Here is a 27,958-nt window from a genome sequence, read left to right on the forward strand (position 1 = left end):
AAGAAAGAGAAAGACGTTTAACCAGTACTAATGCACAGTGATACAGCAAAAGGGAGGATGTCTACTGACACACAGGCAGCGATAATAGTGAAGTGTAACGAGAGTCTCTTTGGTAACACAAATCAATCGCTAAACTGCTTAAAATCCCTTTGCTTCTGCTAATAAACACCTTCGTGGGTGTTCTAACGCTAGATGGTTAAACTAAGTACTGTTCCTATCAGTGGTATCGGACTCCAAACCAAAATTAAATGATCAATGAGAATGGTTAACAAAAATTTAACATAACGAAAAATGTGCAGAGAGGGGTTTCCCTTAGTGCATATTCGGTGGTGCACGTGAAGTGTCAAAGTGCCGTGAGTGGGAATACCCCCCGTCTTAACCCGACGCGCGTTTCGGAGTCTGAAAACTCCTTCGTCAGGGGTGAAAATTGCCGCCAGAACCCCCCCAGCATTTAAATGCAAGGTGGCCAATCATGAAGGAGGTAATTCGTTCGTCATCAGTGACGTGGTATCTCGACGTGAGCATCATGTGGGTGGAGACTCATAGCTACTACGTCAGATGATTGGCACACGTTCCTCGCTCAGTGAAGATAGTTTAATGATACCTGTGCACGAGTGCATTACCGGTTAGATGATTGGTCAAATAAAAACTTAATTCTTGCTGGTAAGCCATTCAAATATATGGCGATCGGCAAATACCCCCCGAAATTTTTTTTTCCCAATACAGTCACTGCATCCTACGAGTGTTATATGGAAGGTGGAAACATGACATATGATACGATTAATTATGTATATCCTGGATTACGGAGGGTCCTCTCATATTCTTATATGTGGTATATATGGAGAAATCACTGGAGCATAAAAATAGTAATTTATGAGGGAAATCTCCCTTAGTTCGTCAGTGAAAAGTCCATAACACACAAAAAAGGAACCATAATGTAGGGTGGTATTGATAAGGTGGGGAGAGAGGCAAAAGGGGAGGAAATGTGCGGTAAGTATTGGACAAAATAATGTCCTACAGTTCAAATCATAATACAGTGATATAGAAAAAAATATATAATATTAAACAAAAATCCCGTGAATTGATCAGAGAAATAAATAAAAAATTATAATTAAGATAGATGAAGTAGGCTATTTACAAATATACAAGATAAATATGTGTATTGTCTGAAGAGACTTCTAGATGAAGGGGGAGTATGAGAAGCCCTCATTAAGACCTTTAGGAGACAGAGTTTTTAGGCGATAGATCCAATAACATTCGCGTCTTCTTAGACGTTGGTCCCAGTTGCCTTTCCTCTGGTCCTGTTTGATTAATTCTATGCCTTGAAATTTGAGGGTTTTAATGTCTCTATTATGGACTGTTTTCACATGCCTGGAGACAGATGTTTCTATGTTTCTAGTTGTTTTAACGGAGTTTGTGTTCTAGAATGCGTTTCTTAAATGGTCTGAAGGTTTTTCCCACGTACATCACATGGCATTGGCAAGTGATGAGATATCACACCCTTCGAATTGCAATTGATCCGAATATATTCCTACACAATCAGAATTAGATTTGTTGACAAAAGGTCTGTCCTTTATTCCTATACCACGCTTTGATAAATTTACTTGGGTTAAGGACATTCATCTCTTCGCAAGAAAGCTCATTTTACATAAAAATTTCCTCCTAAGTGAAGAGAAGAAAGCTAAAAACTTAGGTCTAGACCTCAAAGATTATCGCATGACTATGATCTTAGCAGACTTATCAGAAGAAAATGATAACACTGCAGGACCAAAATACCCCTTGACCAACCTCAAAAACAAAAGCCATTACTGTCCGAAATTAGGAGATTCAAAGTATGTAGAGACTTTCGTGGAGTTGGTTTGCGAGGAGATTGGAAAAAATCCCACGTAATGAAATAAGCTACAAACCAAACTCAAACCTAACAGCATCGGAATATAAAGCATTGAATACACTAAAAGATAATCAGCAAATAACTATAAAGCCTTCCGACAAAGGTGGCAATATAGTTATATTGGACACTCTAAAATACGTAGAGATGAACAAAAAACTACTCTCGAATCAAACGACCTACAAAATCTTGAAACAAGATCCTTCCAAAATGTTTGAAGACAAACTAAGAAGCATTTTACAACAAGGCTTCGATGACAAACTAATCTCTAAGGATGAATATAACTACATGGCAATTAACAACCCTCGTATCTCGACTTTCTATAGCCTACCTAAGATCCACAAGCAACAGAAGATCTTGACAGGCAGACCCATTGTCTCTGGCAACAATAATATGACCCCAAATGTTAGTGTCTATTTGGACCACATTATGAAACCGCTGGTTGCACAGCTACCGTCATACCTAAGAGACACAAAACAAACCTTAGCAGTCCTGACTCAAACCCAATTACCACACAATGCTATCATCTGCAGCTTGGACGTGGAGTCTTTATATAGCTCAATACCTCACCCAATAGGGATAAAACATACAGAGCATTTCCTGAGGAGGAGAGGGGCATCCCTAGACAAACACAGTGACCTGGTATTGGACCTCCTAAGATTTGTGTTAACACACAATTTCTTCCTTTTTGATGGGGTATACTACCACCAGGTGCAGGGGACTGCTATGGGGACATCTTGCGCGCCCTCATATGCCAACCTGCACCTGGGTTGGTGGGAGGAGCAAGTGGTATTCGCATCTCCCCCATCAAATCCCCTGACCCAGTACATACATCTCTGGAAAAGATACATAGATGACATTATAATCATCTGGACTGGGTCAGGGGATCAGTTTAGGCAATTCACACATAGCCTCAACACTAATGAATTGAATCTTAAATTCACCGCTGAAATAGGCACTCCATCCTTAAGTTTCCTCGACCTCACGGTATCCCCACTACAACAAGGGGTCATTAAAACAAACCTGTTCAGAAAGAGTACAGCGACAAATAATCTTCTAAATTGGAAAAGCCATCACCCAATTCAACAGAAGCGGGGAATACCAACGGGCCAGTATTTACGCCTGAGACGTAACTGTTCCGACTTAGAAGATTTTAAGACACAAGCAAGAGACCTGCGACAAATGTTCAGGTCCAAAGGGTACCCCAATAAATGCCTCAAGAGGGCATACCATAGGGCTCTCTTAACTGAACAGGAAGATCTATTAAAAGAAAAAGGAGTTGTCCCCTCAATATCAAAAGATGGTGAACAGAAACAACTTGGGTGTATTGCCACCTTCGATGCCGGTTGGGATCAGGTCAGAACCATTATGAATCGCTTCTGGCCTCTCCTGAAACAGGATACACATCTTAGAGATGTCCTCCCCTCTTATGCTTCCTTGACAGCCAGAAAGGGTAATAATTTGAAATATATTTTGGTGCATAGCCACTTTCAAATGAATAAACCACCCACTCACTGGCTGTCGCAAAAAATGAAAGGCACCTATAAATGTGGTAGGTGCAAAGCCTGCAGGTACATTAATACCAACTCAAAAAACTTCAGCAATAGCTCCAATACCGAAAACTTCACCTCACCCTCCTTCTTCAATTGCAATTCGAAGGGTGTGATATCTCATCACTTGCCAATGCCATGTGATGTACGTGGGAAAAACCTTCAGACCATTTAAGAAACGCATTCTAAAACACATAAACTCAGTTAAAACAACTAGAAACATAGAAACATCTGTCTCCAGGCATGTGAAAACAGTCCATAATGGAGACATTAATACCCTCAAATTTCAAGGCATAGAATTAATCAAACAGGACCAGAGGAAAGGCAACTGGGACCAACGTCTAAGAAGACGCGAATGTTATTGGATCTATCGCCTAAAAACTCTGTCTCCTAAAGGTCTTAATGAGGGCTTCTCATACTCCCCCTTCATCTAGAAGTCTCTTCAGACAATACACATATTTATCTTGTATATTTGTAAATAGCCTACTTCATCTATCTTAATTATAATTTTTTATTTATTTCTCTGATCAATTCACGGGATTTTTGTTTAATATTATATATTTTTTTCTATATCACTGTATTATGATTTGAACTGTAGGACATTATTTTGTCCAATACTTACCGCCCATTTCCTCCCCTTTTGCCTCTCTCCCCACCTTATCAATACCACCCTACATTATGGTTCCTTTTTTGTGTGTTATGGACTTTTCACTGACGAACTAAGGGAGATTTCCCTCATAAATTACTATTTTTATGCTCCAGTGATTTCTCCATATATACCACATATAAGAATATGAGAGGACCCTCCGTAATCCAGGATATACATAATTAATCGTATCATATGTCATGTTTCCACCTTCCATATAACACTCGTAGGATGCAGTGACTGTATTGGGAAAAAACATTTTCGGGGGGTATTTGCTGATCGCCATATATTTGAATGGCTTACCAGCAAGAATTACGTTTTTATTTGACCAATCATCATCTAACCGGTAATGCACTCGTGCACCGGTATCATTAAACTATCTTCACTGAGCGAGGAACGTGTGCCAATCATCTGACGTAGTAGCTATGAGTCTCCACCCACATGATGCTCACGTCGAGATACCACGTCACTGATGACGAACGAATTACCTCCTTCATGATTGGCCACCTTGCATTTAAATGCTGGGGGGGTTCTGGCGGCAATTTTCACCCCTGACGAAGGAGTTTTCAGACTCCGAAACGCGCGTCGGGTTAAGACGGGGGGTATTCCCACTCACGGCACTTTGACACTTCACGTGCACCACCGAATATGCACTAAGGGAAACCCCTCTCTGCACATTTTTCGTTATGTTAAATTTTTGTTAACCATTCTCATTGATCATTTAATTTTGGTTTGGAGTCCGATACCACTGATAGGAACAGTACTTAGTTTAACCATCTAGCGTTAGAACACCCACGAAGGTGTTTATTAGCAGAAGCAAAGGGATTTTAAGCAGTTTAGCGATTGATTTGTGTTACCAAAGAGACTCTCGTTACACTTCACTATTATCGCTGCCTGTGTGTCAGTAGACATCCTCCCTTTTGCTGTATCACTGTGCATTAGTACTGGTTAAACGTCTTTCTCTTTCTTCTTCTCCCTATTGAATACTGTGCCTCTCATCGTTATATGTATAGACAAAGTATTCATTTGCATACCAGGGACAGACTTTCTAATCATTTATAGGATATAGAAGTATGCGTGGATACACAGTGGCAAGTGTATCTCTCTCTATAAGCAGTTAATAAAGTTTCAGTGTAACACTGTTGATTTCGAGATACTTTTTTCTTGCACTGTATCCACTACTTCCAGCACCATTTATTGCCGTTTTTTCCTATTTTTGTTCCCCTAGTTCGCCCCTATCCACTGGACTCCTAATCTTAAGATAGATTAGGCTCATATCAATATTCATCTGTCATCTTACCAGCTTGCTGGGTAGTCTCTCTCTTTTTAAGGGGCACTACCACAGCATTCAGTGCATTTTCTTCATTATATTTATGGTTAGTGATGCTTACTGCTAGTTAGGGGTTAACGGTAAAAAAAAAAAGCTTAGAAAAATGTTAAATCTGTAAAAAAAAAAAATTTCTACGAAAGTTTAGGAAACTTTAAAAAAAAATAATAAGCAAAACAAAAGTTTAAAAAATAGTTTTAAAAAGTTAAAAAATCCATTTAATAACGCTCATACCACTACACCTGGTACAAGCTAGCGGAAAAATGATCCAACGCTAAGGTTCAAAATATGCCTTTTGAAATACCCTGGGGTGTCTACTTTAAGAAATGGTAGGCCTTTGTGGGGTAGTTTGAATTTAAAACCTGCGAAGATGCTTGGAAATTGCACATAGGCCCAGCGTCAAAATTCAAAGTTCGGTAAAAACTGATATGGCTTGGTCTCCTATATGGCACTGTAGCTTCACGAAATAGTGCCAAAGACATTCATTGGGGATGTCTTTTTTTACTCAGAAGACTTAGCTGAGCATAATTTGGGGGTTTTGAACTTAGTGGCATATACAAAATGCCCGGCAAAAATGCAATCCGTATGTGTAAAAAAAAAAATTAAAAAAAAATGCCCAAAATAATTTACCACATACTTTGGCATATATTGGTGAAATAATGGGGGCATGTTAAGGCACAATATGCACCTTATGAGATACCCTGGAGTGTCTACTTTTATAAATGGTAGGCCTTTGTGGGGTTTTTTTGAACAGTCAAACTACTATAATACCCCAAATGGAAGCATAGGCTCATTAAATCCGTCTCTCAAAATTCGACTGTGAATACTGAAAAGGACAGGTCTCCTATATGGCACTGTAACTTCACAAAATAGTGCCAAAGACATACAATGGGGGTGTCATTTTACTCAGCAGATGTAACTGAATACAAAATAAAACTTTGTACAGGAATAGCACACACCAACTTTACAAAATACACATGAGAAGTTCTTTGTTATAAGTTTGTGTGCCAAAACCCCCCAAAAATAAAATTTTACTCCAATATTTAGCAGAGGTTGGCGGTGAAATGGCTACGTAGAAAGTGTCAAAACAACCTTTGGTAAATAGCCTGTGGTGCCTACTTTAATTCTTTATTTTTGTAGTGCATTGAGTAACAAAGCATGGTATCAGACATTTCTCAAATTGCAAAATACAACATTAATAAGTATCAGAAGACGTCAGAGTTGCTGCACTTTTTGTAATTAAGTAGAAACGTTTCAGGGTCATAGTTCTATGTGTAGAGTGACAGAAAAAGACAAGTTAAGGTTTAGAACTATAGATAAACTTCAGATTATTTAGACCACTGGGCCCAAGGACACAATAGTAGAGCGGACAAGCTGGCACCGCCACAGCAGCTGGTGCAGGCAGACACACTGACATATGTGAGATATGCATTTTGGTTAGGTAACAAATTTACAAGCTAGTTGAGCATGTCTGTGTTAGGGAGAAAAAATTTGGTACACAACATGAGCTGGAGATAGCATCGGTAGTATGCTACTTCTAATTTTGGAGTATAGCGATAGTATGAGCTACAAACTGTGATCAAAGGAGCACCGCTCAGGGATTTAGGTAATATTATGCAAACATGTGTAAAACAGTTAAAGAAAATTCGAAACAAGATGGAAAAAGTACTTGAACTGCACTAGTTTTCAACTAGTATTGCGGGTAGTTGCGGACAGTTCATGGCCCCAGGATTTACGATGGATCTCCTCGGTGAGCCGCAGGTATGAACAGGCAAATTCTCGCGGGATCCTAGTGAGTGGATGTCGAGGGTGTCGGTTGAAATGGTGTTGTGGCTACAGTCAAAGGGTGTGCAGGGTATCAAGGCTTTTGGCAGCAGAATTGATTTTCGTCCAGGAAGCTTGTCCTTAGACCCTGTGACGTCCACAGGGGGTCCGGAAGGTCAGACAGCCCTGGTGTGACCTCCTCCATGGAAGGTAAGTCCCCGGTCAGCCGACTCCCGATAGCAGGAAGCGCAGTGACCCTGGAAGGTGGTGATTGGCATATGGGTCCAGTGGCAGGTGCCATCAAGGTTTGTTTCTCCCCCTCTGTTGATACATAGGAGCCGGCTGTGTGTTTCGTGCATGAGTGCAGTGGGTGGACTGGGCCGGCTCGCTGAGTGTGTGAGCCGGCAGCCGGTGTCTCCTCGGGGTGCTCGTCATCCGAGGCTGTGCGCTGACTGGGTTTCAGGCAAGTGAGCTCTGGTAGCAGGACGGCTCGTATAGAGTCGAGGTGTCCTCCGTGCCTTCCTCCGCCTTTTCATTACAGTCAGCCGCTCGGTGCCCCTAAGTGGGACAGGCTGTGGTGCTTTTGTTGCCGCTAGCTTTTGTTTTGGGTCTGTGGGTGCAGGTCCTTGTGCCTGTTCAGCGAGTTTCTCCCAGAGTTGCGCCCAAAAGCGATCAAACGCCCTTGTTATGTTGTCCTCGTGGGGAGCCCAGGGATCTGGATTTTGTGTGGCGGCCATCTTTACAGCCAGCATGTCAGTTTGCGGTGTCAGTTGCTCTGTGCTTTTAAGCAGTTCCTTGTGTCCTGTTGCTTCGTGGGGACCGGGATAACCCCCGCCGGCCCATAGGGGGGGAAGCGTGGCCCGGCTCGTCGTTGATTTGTAGGCGAGGCAGTGGATCGGCCGCGTCTGCCGCCTCAGTGTAGTTTGTAGGCCGCAAAGACTGTTAAAGCCCATAAAGCTCTCAGCAGGGTAGTTGAAATTGGTGCCCGGCCTCTCCCGTGCCTTCAGAGATTGGGTTCAGCCGGTACTTTAGAGCAGGTTTCAAGTTTTGGGCCAATTTCTCTGTATTTGCCGAGGAGCTCCTTCAGCATGCGTCCTGCTTGCTTGGTAGTCAGGCCCCGCCCCCCCGTGGTGTCTACTTTATATAAATATATACTTTTGTGTGGCAATTTTGTTTTATTTTATGGCTATTGAGCTTACAAGACAAACATACCAAATTCAAAAATCGCTCCACATTAAGTTTATTTTACTCCTTGTGCTTTGTGACCTGTAACTACCAAAAAAACTTAAAATCACAGACACATTATATATTCTGTAAATCAGAACAACTAAATTAATTTATTTTTAATTACTTTCCTTAACCTGCACTAATTGTGCACACATTATTATTGCAAAAACTGTAAAAAAAATCAAATTTATATATTTTAATTTGTATTTTTTAATAATAAATAAGCATTTATGTATATATATGTTACATCAAATTAAAGCCCTTTCTATCCTTTAAAAAACGGTATATAATATGCGTCAGTGCAATAGATTAGTAAAATGCAAATTGCAGTTGAACGCAAACAGCAAAAATGCAAAAAATGCCGTTGTCATTAAGTGATAGACAAGCTTCTGAAGCGCTGTCTTTAAGGGGTTAATATATAGATATCAAAATACACGTAGAACTATATATATAGTTAGTGTTATTATTTGTGTGTGAAAAATGCAGAAAAACGAATTTGAACATCAATTTTGGCATGTGTTTGTGACTAAGTGGCTACTAAAAAAAACTGGACATGCCCCATTTGCAATAACTTGGGTTGTCTACTATGGCAAATGGTATGCCATCATGGGGGTAATTCTCATTCCTGGGATCGCAGGTAAGTGGGAAGGATGGCATGGACGCTGGCGTTTAGAGTCAGCTCTCCAAGGATGGCATAGCACGCCTGCCGTCCTTAAGGGGTGAAAGGGATTCTATAATGTTGGAAATACAAAGCTGTATTTCTACACGATAGTGCCCTCTGTCCCCCCCTCTGGCATATAAACGGTTAAAAATACTTTATTTACTCACCCGCTTCCGGCACCAATCTCCCTTGGTACTAGGACGGCGCTCTGCCTCCTCTGACGCCATCAAACTGGGCAGACTAATATGCATGTGTCTCAAGCGCATTAGGACATCCTCATAGGAAAGCATTGCTTCAATGCTTTCCTATGGGTATTTTATTGACGCTGGATGTCCTGCAGAGTGAGTCCCTTAAATTATGTTGGACATCTTCAGAGTCTGCTACCATCCAGGAAGTGCCTCTAGTGGCTTTTGATTGGCAGCCACTGGACGCAGTCTTATTCCTGCAAGGTAATTATTGCAGTTTCTCTAAAACTGCAATGTTTTACATTGTAGGACTCAGTGGACAGGGACACTGCAGCCAGACCACTTCAATAAGATAATAAAATACCTTATGGCATAACATCTGGTTATTATCCAGAGAGGCTGTTCATCTAGGATTTATTGAAGTTTTAGTTGAACTGGCTGCATTCTAATGACATCTGTAAAGCCTTCAACTAGCTTTGTTCTTAAACTTCATTTATGAAAACCATGAAGATTGTTTCATTCAGGTTTTAATGCAGATTGTTCAACCTTTCATAAACCTCTGGTGTACTAGAGACTATAGTAATAATAAGTACAGTGGGTCAAAGGCATTAATTTGAATAACTTTCCAACTAAATGTGAATTTGTATCTGCATTGTTTTTCTTGTATAGCACAAGGTAATGTTCTAGCTCTGCATTTACTTTTTGGTGGTCATTCTGTGTGTATGTATACATTTTCTGGTCTGCATAGCTATAGAGCGATCTATAGAGGTAAAAATATGTTTGTATAATATTTTTTTATTTTTTATTTTTTTTAGTGGTTTGTTTTACCTATGACTCTGTGCTCTTCTTTCAGATTTCACTGACCTTTTTAAAAATGTCCTCATTCAGCTTGAGCAAAATCCTCCCAATCATTGTGCCGGCTGCTGTTGCTATTGGTTGTTGGTGGTATTACTCTAGGAAGAAGAAGCTGAACCAAAGTAAACCAGAGCCGGTTGCTTGCCCTGCAGACTCTGCACACATAGATGCTTTTGTTCCAATAGAAGTTGTGAAAAATGCAAGAACACTACCTTTGCAGGAGGGCATTGAAACACGTCAACGTAGCTTGTGTTCGGATTCGTCTTCAAAGCACAACACTGCCATCCTGATCTCAGACGTGAAGGGTTCATCTAGGGATATTTTACAGAATGAGTCAAAAGTTCAAAATGGTGAGATTTGCCCCTTGCGACAAACCACAAACTGTGAAGATGTTCCTGCGCCACTTGCAACTCAACTGTTTAAACCGCAAGGTGAGAAACTGACAGAAGGTTGTTTGGAATCTGAAGACCTTTTCCTCAATGGTTTGTGTGCAGAGTATTGTGTCAGCCACACAACACAAACATTCTTAACAGAGAACACAAAACTTCCAACAGATCAGTTAAGCAAGACAGATGACAGGCAAGCAGAGCTAGACACTGACAACATTCAAGAGACCCTTACTAAAACACCTAGGCATATGGACTCTTTTGTCCTGGAGTGTTCCTCTGAAAAGCTTTCTCAAGCTGAGGGTGTGCAGAAACCAGTTTTACTACAAGTTTCCCTGATTGAGTCCTCTTTGATGGAAAATCAGAATTCCTCTCTTGTGCTGAAGGATTCCTGGATCAAAGAGTCTTTCTGTGCAGTAGACAATAACACACAGCATTCTACAGTGTGCGTTTTGAGGGCGGAGATGGACACTGAGGCTTCACTGGGAGCAGAGGACATTGAAAAAGGTACAAATTCAGACAGACTTAAAATGGCTTCATGCCCAGATTTGGAAATTTTCCATGGGTGCTCTGATGATGCCAGTACCAAAAAGTTTTTTGGAAACTATGAGGCAAAAATGGTTGAGGAGCTGGCTATCAATATTATTTCCAAAGTGATTGTAGCAGCTAAACAGGAATTATTGGCCAGTGCAGTGAGAGATCTGTCTGATGGGGATTACCTGGAAACTGATGAAAGTGCCTCAGAGAAAAGTATGCCACTAGTGCTGGAGCAAAATGGTGCAATCTCCCATGAAGAAGGTGATAGTTTTTCCACGAGGGACTCTGCATGTGAGTCTACACAAACAGAACAGAATCAAGAAGATGATTTAACAAATGTAGATAACGATCAGGCTTGTCTGGAGGAAAGCAATGCAGATATGATGCAAAGAGACTTTGAGTGTGCGGAAGAGAGAGAACCAATCTTTAGTCCAGTCCATTTAAGTACAGATTCCTTTGATGAAGCCCATGTGGCTATAGATGACTCTAGCATGAGTGCCTGTACATCAGAAGATGGGGTGGGCACAGAAGATCCCATGCAGAGCACAGTTCTCTCAAGTCTTGGCATTGGGTCATATGACTCTTTGAGCACTTCAGGTATTGAATTGTCTAGGGATCAGATTAGTGTACGTAAGAAGAAAGTAAAAAAGGATAAGATAGCAAGAAAGCATTTTCTTATACCCAATGGGCATTCAAATAGCTCTTCACTTGACTTGAAAGGAGAAGGTGCAAGTACTTCAGAGACAGAGATTGACCACTCAGGAGGTAAGGTTATTTTTGATTTTATTTTAAATGCTAACTCTGCTGCCTGCATTTTATTTTCTTAAAGGAACACTCTGGCAACATAACTTCATTGGAATTTGTTATGGCAGGAGGTCACTGGCGCCAACTTACCATTGGGAGTTAAAGGGACACTATAGTCACCAGAACAACTACAGCTTATTGTATTTGTTCTGGTGAGTAGAATCCTTCCCTTCAAGCTTTTTGCAGTAAACACCGTCTTCAAAAAAAAAAGTGGCATTTACATTACAGCCTAGTGATAACTTCACTGATCACTCCTCTGGCTACTATAGGTGCATCTGGGGGCAGCGGATAAAAAAAAAAAGCCCTCTTGTGCCCCTCTGTCAGTTCAGTCTGTGACAGACATATGGAAGGCTATGCTTTGCATGTCTGATATGAGAGAGAACCTCACCTGGGCAGGCCTCCTGCTTGAATTCAGCCTAAGGGTAAAACCATGTATGCAAGGGAAAGTAGGGAGGAGAGGCAGGCTCTGTCTATGTGCTGCAGAACAGAGGAGAGAAGCAGCCAGAATGAATTATTGCAGCAGCTTTGTACAGCCAATTTGATAATGGAGACCAAGAACAGATAAGTCTATACACATGTTGTGTTTTTTATTTATTTATTTTTTTTTTTAAACCTAGTATTTGCTTCCCAAATGGGATTATGAAGGAGAGGTGTCTAACAGCAAAAGTAACACCCACTAAAAATATGATTTGTGATTTCAACAAGAGACAGGGGTAATGGAAATACAATAAAACATGAGCTTTTAACCGTATTATGGGAAGAAACACTTAAAAGTATAATGTGAGTCAAGCCAGGTGGTTGGTTTGAGGGACACTATAGTCATCATAACTTTAGCTTAATGAAGCAGTGTTGGTGTATATATCAGGCCCCTGCAGTCTCAAAGTTCAATTCTCTACCATTTAGGAGTTGAATCACTTTGTTTATACAGCCCTAGTTGCACCTTCCTTCCATGTGACTTGCATTGCCTTCCTAGACACTTCCTGTAAAGAGTAATATTTTACACTTCCTTTATTGTTTTATCTCCTGCTCTGTTAAAAGCTGCTGTAGACCCTACATGAACCTCCTGTGTGTGATTTAAAGTTCAATTTACAGAGCAGAAGATAAAACCATTTAAAGTAAATTACATCTGATTGAAAAATAAACCTTTTCTTATTTATGTAGGCTTTGTCAATCACAGCCAGGGTAGGGGTGGCTAGGGCTGCATGAGTAGAAACCAGTAACTTAAAGGGACACTATAGTCACCAGGGCACCTACATGTATTCCTGACCCTAGTGTTAACACGACCATCTAGCCCCCCCGGGCCCCTCATGCCTCCATAAATATAGTAAAAATCTTACTGTATTCAAGCCAGAAGCTGTAAATCTGCATGCGGTTAGACTCCGGAAAAAACAAGCAGTCTGCTGACTTGTGATAGCCTGATCCAATCACAGTGCTTCCCCATAGGATTGGCTGAGACTGACAAGGAGGCAGATCAGGGGCAGAGCCAGCATGATTCAAGCACAGCCCTGGCCAATCAGCATCTCCTCATAGAGATGAATTGAATGAATGAATGAATCTATGAGGATAGTTCAGTGTCTGCATGCAGAGGGAGGAGATACTGAATCACAGGATGCTGTGCACAGTGCTGCCCTGTGCTCTACTGACAGCAGATCTGAGTGGATGGAGGCATATTATGCCTCCAACTCCGAAGTCCCTCTGGTTCACTCTGAACGCTTCAACTTGAGGTGTTCCTAGCTTTCAATGTAAACACTGTATTTTCTCAGAAAATAGTGTTTACATGAGAGGCTGCAGGGAGCTATAGTTCTCACCTGAACCTTATTATGCTGAAGTTGTTCAGGTGACTATAGTGTCCCATTAACTCCTAAATGGCAGAGTATTGAGCAGTGAAACGTCAGAGGCATGATCTAGACACACAAACGGTTTAATTAAGTTAAAGTTGTTTTGATGACTAAAGTGTCCTGTTAACTGCACACCTATATCATGACAGGTTAGGAAAAAAAAAAAAGCATTTAACTAAAAGCAGTTGTTGGCCCAGAAATGTTTATATTCAGTGTCTCTACTTCGTAACTATGCCTAACAAACTGAAATAACTTTGACTCATTGAATTATAGCTTATTGGCTTTACAGCTGTGATTCGGGGTTCATATCCTAAAAATATCTTTAAATTATCTGGTCTATATTTGATTTTTTTTTATAGTATTTTTTTTTTTTCTTCCTATTTTCTTGTAAAGAGACTTGCATATGTTTAAGGCATGTTACTCTCATGACTTTGATAACTGTAGGGTCAGAGATGAATGGTGTGGATTCTGCAGATGGTGCCAGCACCCTGGGATCAAGTGAACAGCTTCTGAGAAGTACTCCAAAAAATTTACCACTTGTTGTCTGGGAGTTTGAAGTTCCAAAGGTAAAGATCAATCTAATCTATTTTGTCTTTTTATTTTAAATCCGTTGACAGGTGTAAATGAGACAAAGCAATGACTTGCTCATCTATTTGTGCATGTAGTTTTGTAATCCCGTTCCTTCACAGTAATACAGCACATGGTTTTGAAAATCCTCCATTTCCCTCTTGCTGACCACCTTCAGTAACAGTATTCATTATGAGATCTGTGCATCAGCACCTTAACCCCTTAAGGACACATGACAAGTGTGTCATGTCATGATTCCCTTTTATTCCAGAAGTTTGGTCCTTAAGGGGTTAAAGCAAACATCTTATTGGACATTTTAGAGGTTTTGTCCCCAGTCATGTGTTTTCCTCCCTGTTCAAATATCTTAAGTCTACTTAAAGAGAACTGTTTTGTTGCTTTCTACAGCAGTGCCTCAATATTTCCACTCCCTACTAGCCATTAGCGAATATTAATCTGCCCTGACATGTCGAAATTCACCCCACGTGTATGTTATGGTTTGCAGTAGTGACCAACTTTTAGTGCCTGGCTTGTAGCTTAGGACTTCAGATTTTAAGAGCTGTTCTACAATATAACAGTGTACCTGCATAATGCTCCCTCTTTTTACAAAGAAACTTCTTTATTAAATGTATTCTGAGTACATGCTCAGCCAATGAGCGGTTAGCGAGACCTGGGATGCTTACTTTACTCTGCCTCCTCAGGCAATTACTGTCCTAATATTTGTATAATATTTCAAAGCTGTGCAAAGGGGACAAATAAGAGCAAAGGAGTAATATCGGAATCTCTGAATATGTACTCCTAGTTAATTCAACAAGGACGTTTCTTTGTGAAAAGAGGCAATGTAGCTAAAAGTACAGGGTTATGATTCAGGAAGCTGCATAATCGTTTGTTTTGCTATTTAAATAAAGTGAATGTGAAAAACATGGATAAGATGCTACATTCTATCAAGGGCACTTAAGGTATGATGGTGCGCAAGAGTGCGACTAGAATCCCTTTAAAGAGGGACTCCATAGTGCTAGAATACAGATTTGTCTTCCTAACACTATAGTGCCTCTGGACACCTATCCCTCCCGCCGGCACAGATGTCCCTTGCTACTGGGTTGATATTCTGCCTCTTCAGTAATCCGACCTGGGACTTAATGCACATGTGCGGTGAGTGTATTAGGCCCTCCCCATAGGAAAGCATTTTTTTTTAATGTCAATCTGTATTTTATTGAGGCATATTAGATGGGGTACAGAATAGAGAGAGGGAAGTTTGCAATTCGAATACAGTATAGGGTTCAATAACAATGTCATCTAACATTCCCTTAGCATTAATACCTCTTTTTTATATATAATGATTTAAAGTCGCATTTGTAAACAGGTTTAGTCTATATGCAATTGAATTCGCTTAACATTGACTAGTTGCGAGGGATTAAGTGCGCAAACTTTGTACAGAATAGATGCGCAGGTTCAGTATTTCCTTGTCGCGCAAATTGAACTAAGATAGTAGGAACACGCTTACACAATAAATGATAAATTGCTTGCAAAAGTGGTGATAACATGCTAGAACATGAACAGGCTAGTGCGGTTGCCCGGACTAGAAATGGCGTACATGTGCTGTGGACTGACTGTTTAGCTTTACTTATTAGCGCTACTGCGTAGAGTCTGGGGGCTTTTCACGTGGCTATGTGGGCTATTGACTTCAGGCAAAGAGGTGCTGTTTATTAGTGGCTGTGTGTGTGGGCCGGCTAGCTAAACATGAAGGCGTGTATGTGGTAGCACTAGTATGCCACTGGGTACAGGCCCAGGAACATCAAACTGCGGGACCTATATGGTCAAAAATTACGGACTGTGCAAGGCTGAGCTAATATGACCTCACCATAAAATGGGGAGTCTCCAGCATGCTGCGCACACAGTAGTAACTGTGGACCTCACCTCTAAATTCGCACTGTCGCTATTTAGTGGATGAAGGCAAGTTCAGCTTAGTGTAATAGCGGTAGTTTCTGCGAGTTTAAGATTATGTATTTAACCAAATAAACATTAGCGTGATAAGAGCAGGAGAGTCAATATATACATATCAGTCAGATGTAAGGACGCAGTGTTGGTTCTTGCAGGTGGCAGACCTGGAAGGATGCAGAGAGGGCTGGAGTGCGTCCATCGTGACTCATGAAAGGTGAGTAGGGTAGTGTCGGGGCTCGGGTGCCGCAATTCCCGCCAGGATACTTAAAGTCCCAGTGGGCTACTCAGCCGGTGTCCCCTGTGTTAGGCCGCCGTAGATGTACAGCTGGTAGGTTGAACAGTCCCATGTGCAGCGTAAATCTGGCACTCCACTTTGATGTTCGGAAGCCGGGGAGTATGTGTCAATAGGAACTAGAGGCAGGTGGTTACTCAAGTGTTCTATGTGGTGCGGGTGTGTGCTCGCTGTCTCCTCCCGAGCTGACCCCAGGGTGTAGGGGTAGTTTCCACTTCACCCGACTCCCGTGGTTGGCAGTTGTGAAGCAGTTGCTTGGTCTTCCTGTAGGTCATTCAGGCGTAAGGATAGTGGTGGCTTTATGTTCTGGTCAGAGGGGAGCTCAGAGGCCTCTGCGGCTCTGCTGACGAAGACGGTGCTGCGTGTGCCGTGGCGGACCCCGCTCCAGCCCCAGGCCACTTGGAAGGACCGCATCTGTGTGCCACAGACTCGGGTATGCAGTGCAGCCGGGTCTTCCCCTTTATGGGCGCTACAGAGGGCTCGGGTGGTGAAACGCCGCCTGCGGCGCGTGGTCCTCCGGCGTCGTGGGCGATGCTGAGGGGGTATACCCCATTTGGCCTTCGGCCCAGGTGGACAGATAGCCTGGGTGGCGTGTGCTCCAGGACGGAATCTGCCCGAGCGGGGCTCGCTCGGCCCCTTCTTCTTGGCCTCCCTCTTCTCCCGCACGAACTCTGGCAGTTGCAGTGCCATGCGCTGCTCTAGTCTTTCCCAAAAGCGCTGGAAGGCCTCATCTATCCGTCGGAGGGAGCGCTCAGTCGGGTGCTCGTTAGGGTCTGTCTGTGTAGGCGCCATTTGTGGTGTAGCCTGTGTGCGAGGCCCGTCTCGCAGCGGGCTCGATTCTTCACGTGAGGTGAAAGTGTAGGCGAGAGCTTGTTGCTGAGTCGCTTGGTCACCGGTGCAGGTTAGGGTGGACCGGGAACCCCTGCCGGTCCTGGGGGGGGGGGGGGGATTGAGCTCGGAGCTCTCACGAAGCACGTCCAGCCGCCATGCTGCTCAGGCCCCGCCCCCCATAGGAAAGCATTTAGTCAATTCTTTCCTATGGGAGTTTCACTGACTCTCGATGTCCTCATGCAGAGCGTGAGGACATTCAGAGACCTTTTGGTGACCAGAATCTAGTAAATTCCTGGAGTCACCTCTAGCGTCTCTCTGGTAGACAGTCACTAGAGGCTGTCTTAGTCCAGCAATGTAAAACAATTTGGCTATGGAGAAACTATGTTTACATTGCAGGTCTAGGTGGGACAGTGCACTTAATAGATTGGCTGAAGCCTCAAGAGGACACGATGGCAATAATATTACCCACAAAAGTAAATGTTCAACAAAAGCTCAAAAACAGAAATTATAATACAGAAAAGAAAGTAGTAAGGAATTACTTTATTAATTACCAATTGGAAATAACAGACTTAACGAAGTGAAGCATGAGTGAGTTAAGTGGGGGAAAAAATAAATCTTAAAATTGGATAGCTAATGGGCATATACACTGAACAAAATTATAAACGCAACACTTTTGTGTTTGCCCTCATTTTTCATGAGCTGAACTCAAAGATCTAAGACTTTTTCTATGTACACAAAAGGCCTATTTCTCTCAAATATTCACAAATCTGTGTTGGTAAACACTTCTCCTTTGCCGAGATAATACATCCACCTCACAGATGTGGCATATCAAGATGCTGATTAGACAGCATGATTATTGCAATGGTGTTTCTTAGGCTGGCCACAATAAAGGCCACTCTAAAATGTGCAATTTTATCTGATAGTGGCCCTGAATGGTGGCAAAAACAAGTGTTGTGTTTATAATTTTGTTTAGTGTATTAATAGAGGATTAGATATTCTTTCAGATACATACAGTTTATAACTATATTGGTTACAATGTTATCACACTTGCAACAAAAGTAAAGGTATAAGTATAAAAAATACACTAACAAAAAAAAACACAAGAACTGACCATTTGGGAGAGAAGCCCTAATATACAGAGTAACCTTAATAAAACATAACTTTTAATATAATTGTATAAATATTTAAAATACTTGATCATGAATATAGTGAATCCAATTAATATCTATAATAGGAAACAATCCTACCAAAATAGGAAAATATAAAATTTTAATAAACAATCTAAATGAAATATTGAGGAAAAAAAAAAAGCAAGTAACAAATGCTGTTCACCATAACTGGGTGATAAAAGTGGAATAATTGTACTGAAATGTAAACGAAAAATAAAGTAACTTATCCAATAACTAATTAGCCAGAGGGGGAGAGATGAAACAAAATTACAAATATCGTAGTGATGAGACCCTGCAGGGTAAAGATACTGATCGTCCCTACTCTGCTGTTCCTTCGAGGGCCCTACTCCCCCCCTACTAAAAGGAAAAATATAGTATGGATAGTATTGTCTCTGTAGAATTAATACATGTTGTCCCTTAACTCTAAACGAACACCATACACTTCAATGTCCCCAACACGTGTTTCGCTGTTAAGGCTCTTCCTGGAGACCAAAAGTATAAAATGTTGCATAAAATGACTGGTAAATCTAGCTATATTCAATGTATAGTTAATTTAGAATGATTAGTTATAAATGATCAGCCCTATTTTTTTTTTTTTTTTTTTTTTTATTCATAGGAAGGGATCATTGGGGCCAACTGGTATCCACACATGAATAAAAACGACTCCTTCGATAAGATTAAGCTAGAATACTGGCAATCTAAATTTTTTTTTTGTTTGTTTTGTTTTACCCCTGAGGGTTAATTATTTTGTTTAACCCTCAGGGGTTAAATTTATTTTATTAAATTTTAAATATTTTAAAATGTATATATTTAGCTAGCTGGGATGGGTGGGGTATTGGGGAATTTGGTGTTAGGCTAACTAGGGGTTAACGTTAAAAGTTTTAAAATAAGCTTTAAAAAGGTAAAAAAAAGTTTTATAAACGTTTAAGTAAAAAAGAAAAAAAAAACACCCCCCTTTACCCAGTCTAAATAAAAATTAACCCCTTACCTGCAAGTTGATCACTGCCTACAGTGATCAAAATACAGATCTCACAGTATTATACTGTGATCTAATATTTTTTTAACCCCTGAGGATTAACTTTTATTTATTTCTTTTTTAATGCTCAGGGGTTAAATTTATTAAATTAATTTAAATATTGTATAATTATATATTTTGCTAGCTGGGGTGGGTGAGAGTTATGGGAAAATGGCAAATTTACGGTTAGTGCTGCTTACTGCTAGTTAGGGGGTTAATGGTAAAGGAAAAGTTTAGAAAAAGTGTAAAAAAATGCTCCATTACACTTGGTACAAGCTAGCGGAAAAATGATCCCACGCTAAGGTTCAAAATACGCCTTTTGAAATACCCTGGGATGTGTTCTTTAAGAAATGGTATGCCTTTATAGTGTAGCTGGAATATGTAGCCTGCTCAAGTGCTCCAAAGTGGGACACAGACGCATAAAAACCCTCCATGAAAATTCACACTTAAAAACCTGAACTTGTCACATCTCTTTTACAGCACTGTAACTAAACAAAATAGTGTCTAGGTCATACATTGGGCATATTGTTTTACTCAGAAGACTTAGCTGAGCATAATTTGGGGGGTTTGAACTTAGCGGCACATATGAAATGTACAAAATGCCCAGCAAAAAATGTAATCCGTATGTAAAAAAAAATAAAAAATGCCCCAACTTATTTTTTACCACATACTTTGGCATATACTGGTGAAAAAATTAGGGCATGTTAAAGCACAATATGCACCATATGAGATACCCTGAGGTGTCTTCTTTTACAAATGGTATGCTTTTGTTTTTTGAACAGTCAAACTGCTATAATACCCCAAATTGAAGCATAGGCCCATTAAATCCGCCTCTCAAAATTCTACTGTAAATGTTGAAACGGACAGGTCTCCTATATGGCACTGTAGCTTCACGGAATAGTGCCAAAGACATACAATGGGGATACCGTTGTACTCAGCAGAAGTAACTGAACACATAATAAAACTCTGTACAGGAATAGCAAACACCAACTTTACAAAATACACATGAGAAGTTCTTGTTATAAGTTTGTGTGCCAAAAAAAAACAAAATTCTACTCTAATATTTAGCAGAGATTGGCGGTGAAATGGCTACTTAGAAAGTGTCAAAACAACCTTAGGACAATAGCCAGTGATGTCTACTTTATATAAATACTTTTGTGTGGCAATTTTGTTTTCTTTTATGGCTATAAAGCTTACAAGACAAACATACCAAATTCTAAAATCGCTCCACATTAAACGTTTTTATTTTACTCCTTGTGCTTTGTGACCTGTAACTACCAAAAAAACTTAAAATCCCAGACACATTATATATTCTGTAATTCAGAACAACTAAATTAATTTATTTTTACTTTCTTTAACCTGCGCTAATTAGGCACTTATTATTATTATTATTGCAAAAACTGTACAAATTTTTTTTTGCTTTTTTCTGTATTTTTAAAATAATAAATAAGTGTGTGTATATAGATGTGCGTTTGTGTATGTGTGTATATTGTATTATGTATATTGTACATATATATTGTAATATATTATAAATTATGTTGCATCAAATTAAAGCGGCACTGTCATGCCGAATCCCGGTTTTTTTTTTTAACCCGCCTCCACTACATCCAATTGACCCCCTAGTCACCTCCAAATGCACCTAAGCCCCCCACATTACCTATTTTTTTTTATTCTTTATTTTCTGCCCCGATCTTTATTCAGGGCGCTGCCATCTTTGTGTGGGTAGGTGAAGTCCCTGAGGGACACGTCATCTGCCCACACTAGACAGACTGAGATTCCTGCACATTCCCAGTGAAACACCTGGACATGCGAACGGGAATTTCAGACAGACGAATGAATGAATAGAAAAATCAAACGAACAAACACCGAATATCAGTGTTCGTTTGTTTGGTTTATTACAAGGAGGGAGCTACTGGCGTGCAGCTCCCTCGTAATATGTAAAGACAGAAGCGGCAGGGAGCTGTGCTCCCCTCCACTTCATAAGCCCCCCAGGCCCCCCTCACTCTATGGGGGTCAATATGGGGGGGCGGGGGGACCTACTGTCCTCCGGCCCCCACCCCTGGGAAGCAGGTGGGTGCTATAATGGTACTGAGGGGGAGGGCCTACTGTCCTCCCCCACCCCTGGGCGGTGGGTGGGGGCCCTAATAAAATAAGGGGGGGACCTACTGGCCCTCACCCCTGCGCAGTGGGTGGGGGCCCTAATAAAACAATAAGGGGGGGAACCTACTGTCCTCCCCTGCGCGGTGGGTGGGGGCCCTAATAAAACAATAAGGGGGGGACCTACTGTCCTCCCCCCTGGCCCCCACCCCTGCGCGGTGGGTGGGGGCCCTAATAAAACAATAAGGGGGGGACCTACTGTCCTCCCCCTGGCCCCCACCACTGCGCGGTGGGTGGGGGCCCTAATAAAACAATAAGGGGGGGGACCTACTGTCCTCCCCCCTGGCCCCCACCCCTGCGCGGTGGGTGGGGGCCCTAATAAAACAATAAGGGGGGGACCTACTGTCCTCCCCCTGGCCCCCACCGCTGAGCGGTGGGTGGGGGCCCTAAATAAAGATAGGGGGGGACACCTACTGGCCCCCACCCCTGCGCGATGGGTGGGGGCCCTAATAAAACAATAAGGGGGAGACCTACTGTCCTCCCCCTGGCCCACACCCCTGAGCGGTGGGTGGGGGCCCTAAATAAAGATATGGGGGGGGGACCTACTGTCCTCCCCCCCCCCCCCCCACCCGGCCCCCACCCCTGAGCGGTGGGTGGGGGCCCTAATAAAACAATAAGGGGGGCTTACTGTCCTCCTCACCCCATCCCCCCTCCCTGGCCCCCACCCCTGAGCGGTGGGTGGGGGCCCTAAATGAAACACACACACACCCAAAACAAACTATCCCCTACCTACCCCCCTCACCCTAAAAATAGTGAGGGGGGAATAAAATGACTAACCTGTAAAAAAAAAAAAAAAAAAAAAAAAAAAAATTAACTTACCATTTGACGTCGTCTTTTTTCTAAAATCTTCTTTCTTCAGCCCCCAAAAAGGCCAAATAAAAATCCATCATACCCGTCGAACTAAAAATAAAAGAAAAAACCCGAGCGCAAAAAAAAATCCATCTTCACCCATGAAGGGCTCCGCGCAGACTGAGCTCCGCAGGGCGGGGCGAGGCTTATAAAGCCTTGCCCCACCCTGCAATTAGGCTAAGAACACTCTGATTGGTGGGTTTAAGCCAATCAGAGTGCTCTGTGTCATTTTACACAGCGTGGGAAAGTTCTTTGGAATTTTCCCACGCTGTGTGAAATGACACAGAGCACTCTGATTGGATTAAACCCACCAATCAGAGTGTTCTTAGCCTAATTGCAGGGCGGGGCAAGGCTTTATAAGCCTCCCCCCGCCCTGCGGAGCTCAGTCTGCGCGGAGCCCTTCATGGGTGAAGATGGATTTTTTTTTTGCGCTCGTTTTTTCTTTTTCGTCTTTTTTTTGGCGCTCGGGTTTTTTATTTTATTTTTAATTCGACAACTATGATGGATTTTTATTTGGCCTTTTTGGGGGCTGAAAAATGAAGATTTTAGAAAAAAAGACATCAAACGGTATTTTTTTTTTTTTTTTTAACAGGTTAGTTATTTTATTCCCCCTCAATATATTTAGGGTGAGGGGGTAGGTAGGGGATAGTTTGTTTTGGGGGGTGTGTGTGTTTCATTTAGGGCCACCGCTCAGGGGTCGGGGGGGAGGACAGTAGGTCCCCCCCCCCATATCTTTCTTTAGGGCCCCCACCCACCGCTCAGGGGTGGGGGCCGGGAGAGGACAGTAGGTCCCCCCCCCCTTATCTTTATTTAGGGCCCCCACCCACCGCTCTGGGGGGGAGGAGGACAGTAGGTCCCCCCCCCCCTTATCTTTATTTAGGGCCCCCACCCACCGCTCAGCAGTGGGGGCCAGGGGGGAGGACAGTAGGTCCCCCCCCATATTGTTTTATTAGGGCCCCCACCCACCGCGCAGGGATGGGGGCCAGGGGGGAGGACGACAGTAGGTCCCCCCCCATATCTTTCTTTAGGGCCCCCACCCACCGCTCAGCAGTGGGGCCCAGGGGGGAGGACAGTAGGTCCCCCACCCACCTTATTGTTTTATTAGGGCCCCCACCCACCGCGCAGGGGTGGGGGCCAGGGGGAGGACAGTAGGTCCCCCACCCACCTTATTGTTTTATTAGGGCCCCCACCCACCGCGCAGGGGTGGGGGCCAGGGGGGAGGACAGTAGGTCCCCCACCCACCTTATTGTTTTATTAGGGCCCCCACCCACCGCGCAGGGGGGAGGACAGTAGGTCCCCCCCACCCACCTTATTGTTTTATTAGGGCCCCCACCCACCGCGCAGGGGGGAGGACAGTAGGTCCCCCACCCACCTTATTGTTTTATTAGGGCTCCCCCCCACCGCGCAGGGGGGGAGGACAGCAGGTTTTTTACAGTGAGCAGCTATAGGCTGCTCACTGCTTTCTACACATGCCCCTACTCGCGATATAGCGAGTAGGGGCATATTATTTACTAATACTAAGTAATCTTTACTTAGTATTAGTAAATTTGGCTGAAAGACCAATTTAGGTCTTTCAGCCGTGGCAATGAATAGGATCGGAGTTTCATTCATTAGAATGAAATTCCGATACGAACAAAGTACCGAATTGCATCCTAACACCAATGGAGAAACTCTTCTCATTCTGTTAGGATGCAATTCGGCAGTTTTGCCGGCGTTCTGTCTAAGTGACAGGACGTTCGGCAATACTGACAGGAAGCATTGTGGGAACAGGGAGGAAAGCTAGGGATCATGGGAAAATTGCTCTGACCAGCGGAAATGAAGCACACTTTGCTCCTCCGCTGGTCAGAGCTGGTCAAGCGGAGGAATCCTCCATAAGGCAAATAGTCCCTACTTTGTCTTATGATTTTAAAGAAAACTATAGCAGACAGGAAGAAAAGAATAACAGATCCCGAGTGAGGGGGAGAAGAGGAAGAGATTGAGGAAAGGTAAGTTCGGCATGACAGTGCCGCTTTAAAGCCCTTTCTGTCCTTTAAAAAAACAGTATATAATATGTCAGTGCAATAAACGAGAGAGATGCAAATTGCAGTTGAACGCATACAGCAAGAAAATGCAAAAATTGCTTGTCATTAAGCGTAAGAAAATCTTCTGAAGCTGTGTCCTTAAGAGGTTAAAAGCTTTGACTTATTTTTGCACACATACATTGTCAGAAATTCACCTTTGAAAATATATATATGAAACATATACTGTCCTGGTTTTTTTTTTTTTTTTTTTTAAACTTTTTTCAGTAAATGCAGTTACTCTTTTCCATAATATGTAGTTTCTTCTATCTTTATTACCTACAGAAGTCTGATTTTTATTTAGTGTGTGAATTTTTTTTTTTTCTCCTTTCTTCAACAAAGCACTTGGTTGGCCGACTGATTGGAAAACAAGGTCGGTTTGTGACATACCTGAAAGAGACTTCTGGTGCCAAAATTTACATAACAACATTGCCTTTTACACAAGAATTCCAGTTGTGTCACATAGAAGGTGAGTAGAATTGTTCTAGTAAAGTCCAAAATTAAGAATGAATAATTGCATTTATAACTGTAATATTGTGATACATAGTGTCAGGAAAGTTGTAGCCTCATACTTTAGGGATATAAAAATAAGTGTTACTGGCCTAATTCAAGCGGCAGGTAAAGCTCCTGGCATTTCTCTGGACATCTTATGTCACAGGAACGCGCAGTGGTCCGATTAAATGCTTCTCATAAGGAAGCCTCTGATTGCACCATTTTACCTGCTCGGCGCACTCTTTAAAGTCAGGTAGGAGGGGAGAAAAGGCTAGGTGGAATAGGTAGTCTGGGAGGGCTGCGTTCAGTGTGGGAGAGCTGTGCCTGCAAGAGAAGCATAGAATGTCTGTTGCTAGTATGCAAAACGAGCTGACAGTCTGGAATATGGTCAGTTCTTTGGATATATTTCACAACTAAGTCACACGTGCCAATGGTGCAACTAGATACAATTGCAAATAACTCTGGATGTGCTGCATTTCTGCCTGAAACACTGCACATTCAGACTGCTACCAACATAACCACCTCAAAAAGCACAAGCAGACATTGTGTTTGGTGCAAGTCTTTAAAGGACCACTCTAGTGCCAGGAAAGCATACTCGTTTTCCTGGCACTAGAGTGCCCTGAGGGTGCCCCCACCCTCAGGGACCCCCTCCTGCCCGGCTCTGGAAAGGGGAAAGGGGTTAAATCTTACCTTTTTCCAGCGCTGGGCGGAGAGATCTCCTCCTGCTCTCCTCCTCCGATCCTCCTCTTCTCCTCCCCGTCGGCTGAATGCGCACGCGCGTCAAGAGCTGCGCGCGCATTCAGCCGGTCACATAGGAAAGCATTCATAATGCTTTCCTATGGATGCTTGCGTGCTCTCACTGTGATTTTCACAGTGAGAATCACGCAAGCGCCTCTAGCGGCTGTCAGTGAGACAGCCACTAGAGGACATAGGGGGAAGGCTTAACCCATTCATAAACATAGCAGTTTCTCTGAAACTGCTATGTTTATGAAAAAATGGGTTAACCCTAGAAGGACCTGGCACCCAGACCACCTCATTAAGCTGAAGTGGTCTGGGTGCCTAGAGTGGTCCTTTAAGTTACTCACCACTGCAAGCCATAGCATACTCTCTAGGTGAGAACTACTACTTGCCAGGGTAAAATTATCGTTTGCCAATTGCTAGTGACAAATGGTAATTTTTATCAATTTTGCTGCTCTTTCAGTTTAGCTCAAACTTTGTATCTAAATGCCAGTGATTTGTAGTGCATTCTGGTGCATAACTGTAGTGCATAACTCACACCCAACTTTTGATTGTTCCCCAAAATTATGCACATTATGCTCTTTGATATGTTCAACCAGATGTCTGCCTTGATTTTTGGATAAACTTAAAATTATGTAATATTTTGAAAAATAATTTCAATATATTATGTTTAAATAGTTTTAATACTACAATATTATTTTTTTGAAATATTACATTCATTTTTTTTTTTTAAGTTTATGCAAACATAATAAAATATTTGAGAATATTAAAACAAGGTCATAATTGGCCAAAATGATGAACTTTGCACTTGACTTCAAGCTGGCTTTCCCTGTAAATTGTGAGACTGTTGAAGGTCTTTAAAGGGACATGGTGTGTAGTGGTGGTTGAGAGCAATCATAACTCAGAGACTCATGGCACCATAGACCATGACTACTAATTAAACCTCTCCCTCTTATGTCAAATTAGTAAAATAAAATGTTTTCCTTTTCTATTTGACAGGTTCTCAGGAGGCAGTTGACATTGCACTTGACTTAATTTCCAAGAAATTTAGGGATCTTGACCTAACAAACTTTTATCAACCACCGTTATTGCAAAGGCAAGGTTCTCTTCCTACAACATCTTGGGTAAGTTCTTTGTCTAGAGCAATGTATATAAACACATGAAATTCAGTAGTTTAAGAGAGCACCAGTTTGTGTCAAATGTGTTCGGATATGATTGTGGATGCATTGTGCTTGCAAATGTATGTTACCTCCTCTGGAAGATTTAAGCTTATTCCTGTTGGCTGAAGACAATAAACTATTTTATTTACACACCCACATTTCTGCTATGTTAGAACTATAGGGGAATGTTTGTATATATGATATAAAATATGAAGTTCATAAAAAAAAAATGCAGTTAAATGTGTCCTAGTTACAACAAATTATAGACTGCACAAGCATGACACAGCTTTAATTTAACAATGTTATGGTTGAAATGTGTGCTAAAATATTAAGAGAAAGGTAGGATGACAGAAGTGTACCTGCATGGGCATGTGGTCAATGACTTGTTTTGTAAATCTGGTGCCAAAGGTGTCTCCTACAGCCGTTGATAAAGCTAATAAAAGTAAAATCAGAAACGTTTTGCAAACATTTCAGCCTGACAAAGTAGAAGCATCTCTATTGCAATCTGCCAGATATGTGAACAAACAGGACCTGTACACTACTCTGTCACCTTGACAGTTTAGAGTTTTGAGCTACCAGACAAAGTCAATATGAGATTCCTAATTTCCCTTGCTTGTCCTTGAATAGCTGCTTACATTTTTTTTTTCTCATTGTGGTAAAAGGACAGCATGTAAATGCACCTTCAAATTACATAATTGTAAACTTCTCAGTAAACTTAATAAAATCTTGAGTGATGTCACATGAAAGCAGGCATTCCTCTTAACTTTGTCAAGTATGGTGCTCTGTAAGAAACACAGCCATATAGCCAAAATGTTAAAGGATCACTATAGGGTCAGCAACACAAACATGTATTCCTGACTATTCCTATAGTGTGGCCACCCACAGCCTGACTCCTTCTGGAGGTGTCTCTAAAGCTTTTTAGTCATGCTCCTCACACTACAATTGAGCTCTGATTGTCTGAAAGTGTCAGCCAACTGCATTTAGCCTATCACAGCACATCAATTGGAAAGAGGGGAGTCACTTAT

General features: G+C 42.0%; 1 protein-coding gene across 3 annotated transcripts in view; it reads left to right on the top strand.

Annotated features, from left to right (window-relative positions):
- Positions 1-27,958, top strand: part of AKAP1 (A-kinase anchoring protein 1) — a 61,969-nt gene that overhangs the window by 16,790 nt on the left and 17,221 nt on the right. For all 3 annotated transcript variants that reach the window (XM_063457444.1, XM_063457446.1, XM_063457445.1), the window contains exons 2-5: positions 10,102-11,791; positions 14,113-14,234; positions 24,886-25,012; positions 26,773-26,897. In XM_063457444.1, the coding sequence (XP_063313514.1) occupies positions 10,123-11,791; positions 14,113-14,234; positions 24,886-25,012; positions 26,773-26,897 (2,043 nt within the window). In that variant the 5' untranslated portion in view covers positions 10,102-10,122. The remainder of the gene's footprint in view (positions 1-10,101; positions 11,792-14,112; positions 14,235-24,885; positions 25,013-26,772; positions 26,898-27,958) is intronic.

Source organism: Pelobates fuscus, chromosome 1 (genome assembly GCF_036172605.1).
Source record: "Pelobates fuscus isolate aPelFus1 chromosome 1, aPelFus1.pri, whole genome shotgun sequence".
In the NCBI taxonomy this organism is placed as follows: Eukaryota; Metazoa; Chordata; class Amphibia; order Anura; family Pelobatidae; genus Pelobates; species Pelobates fuscus.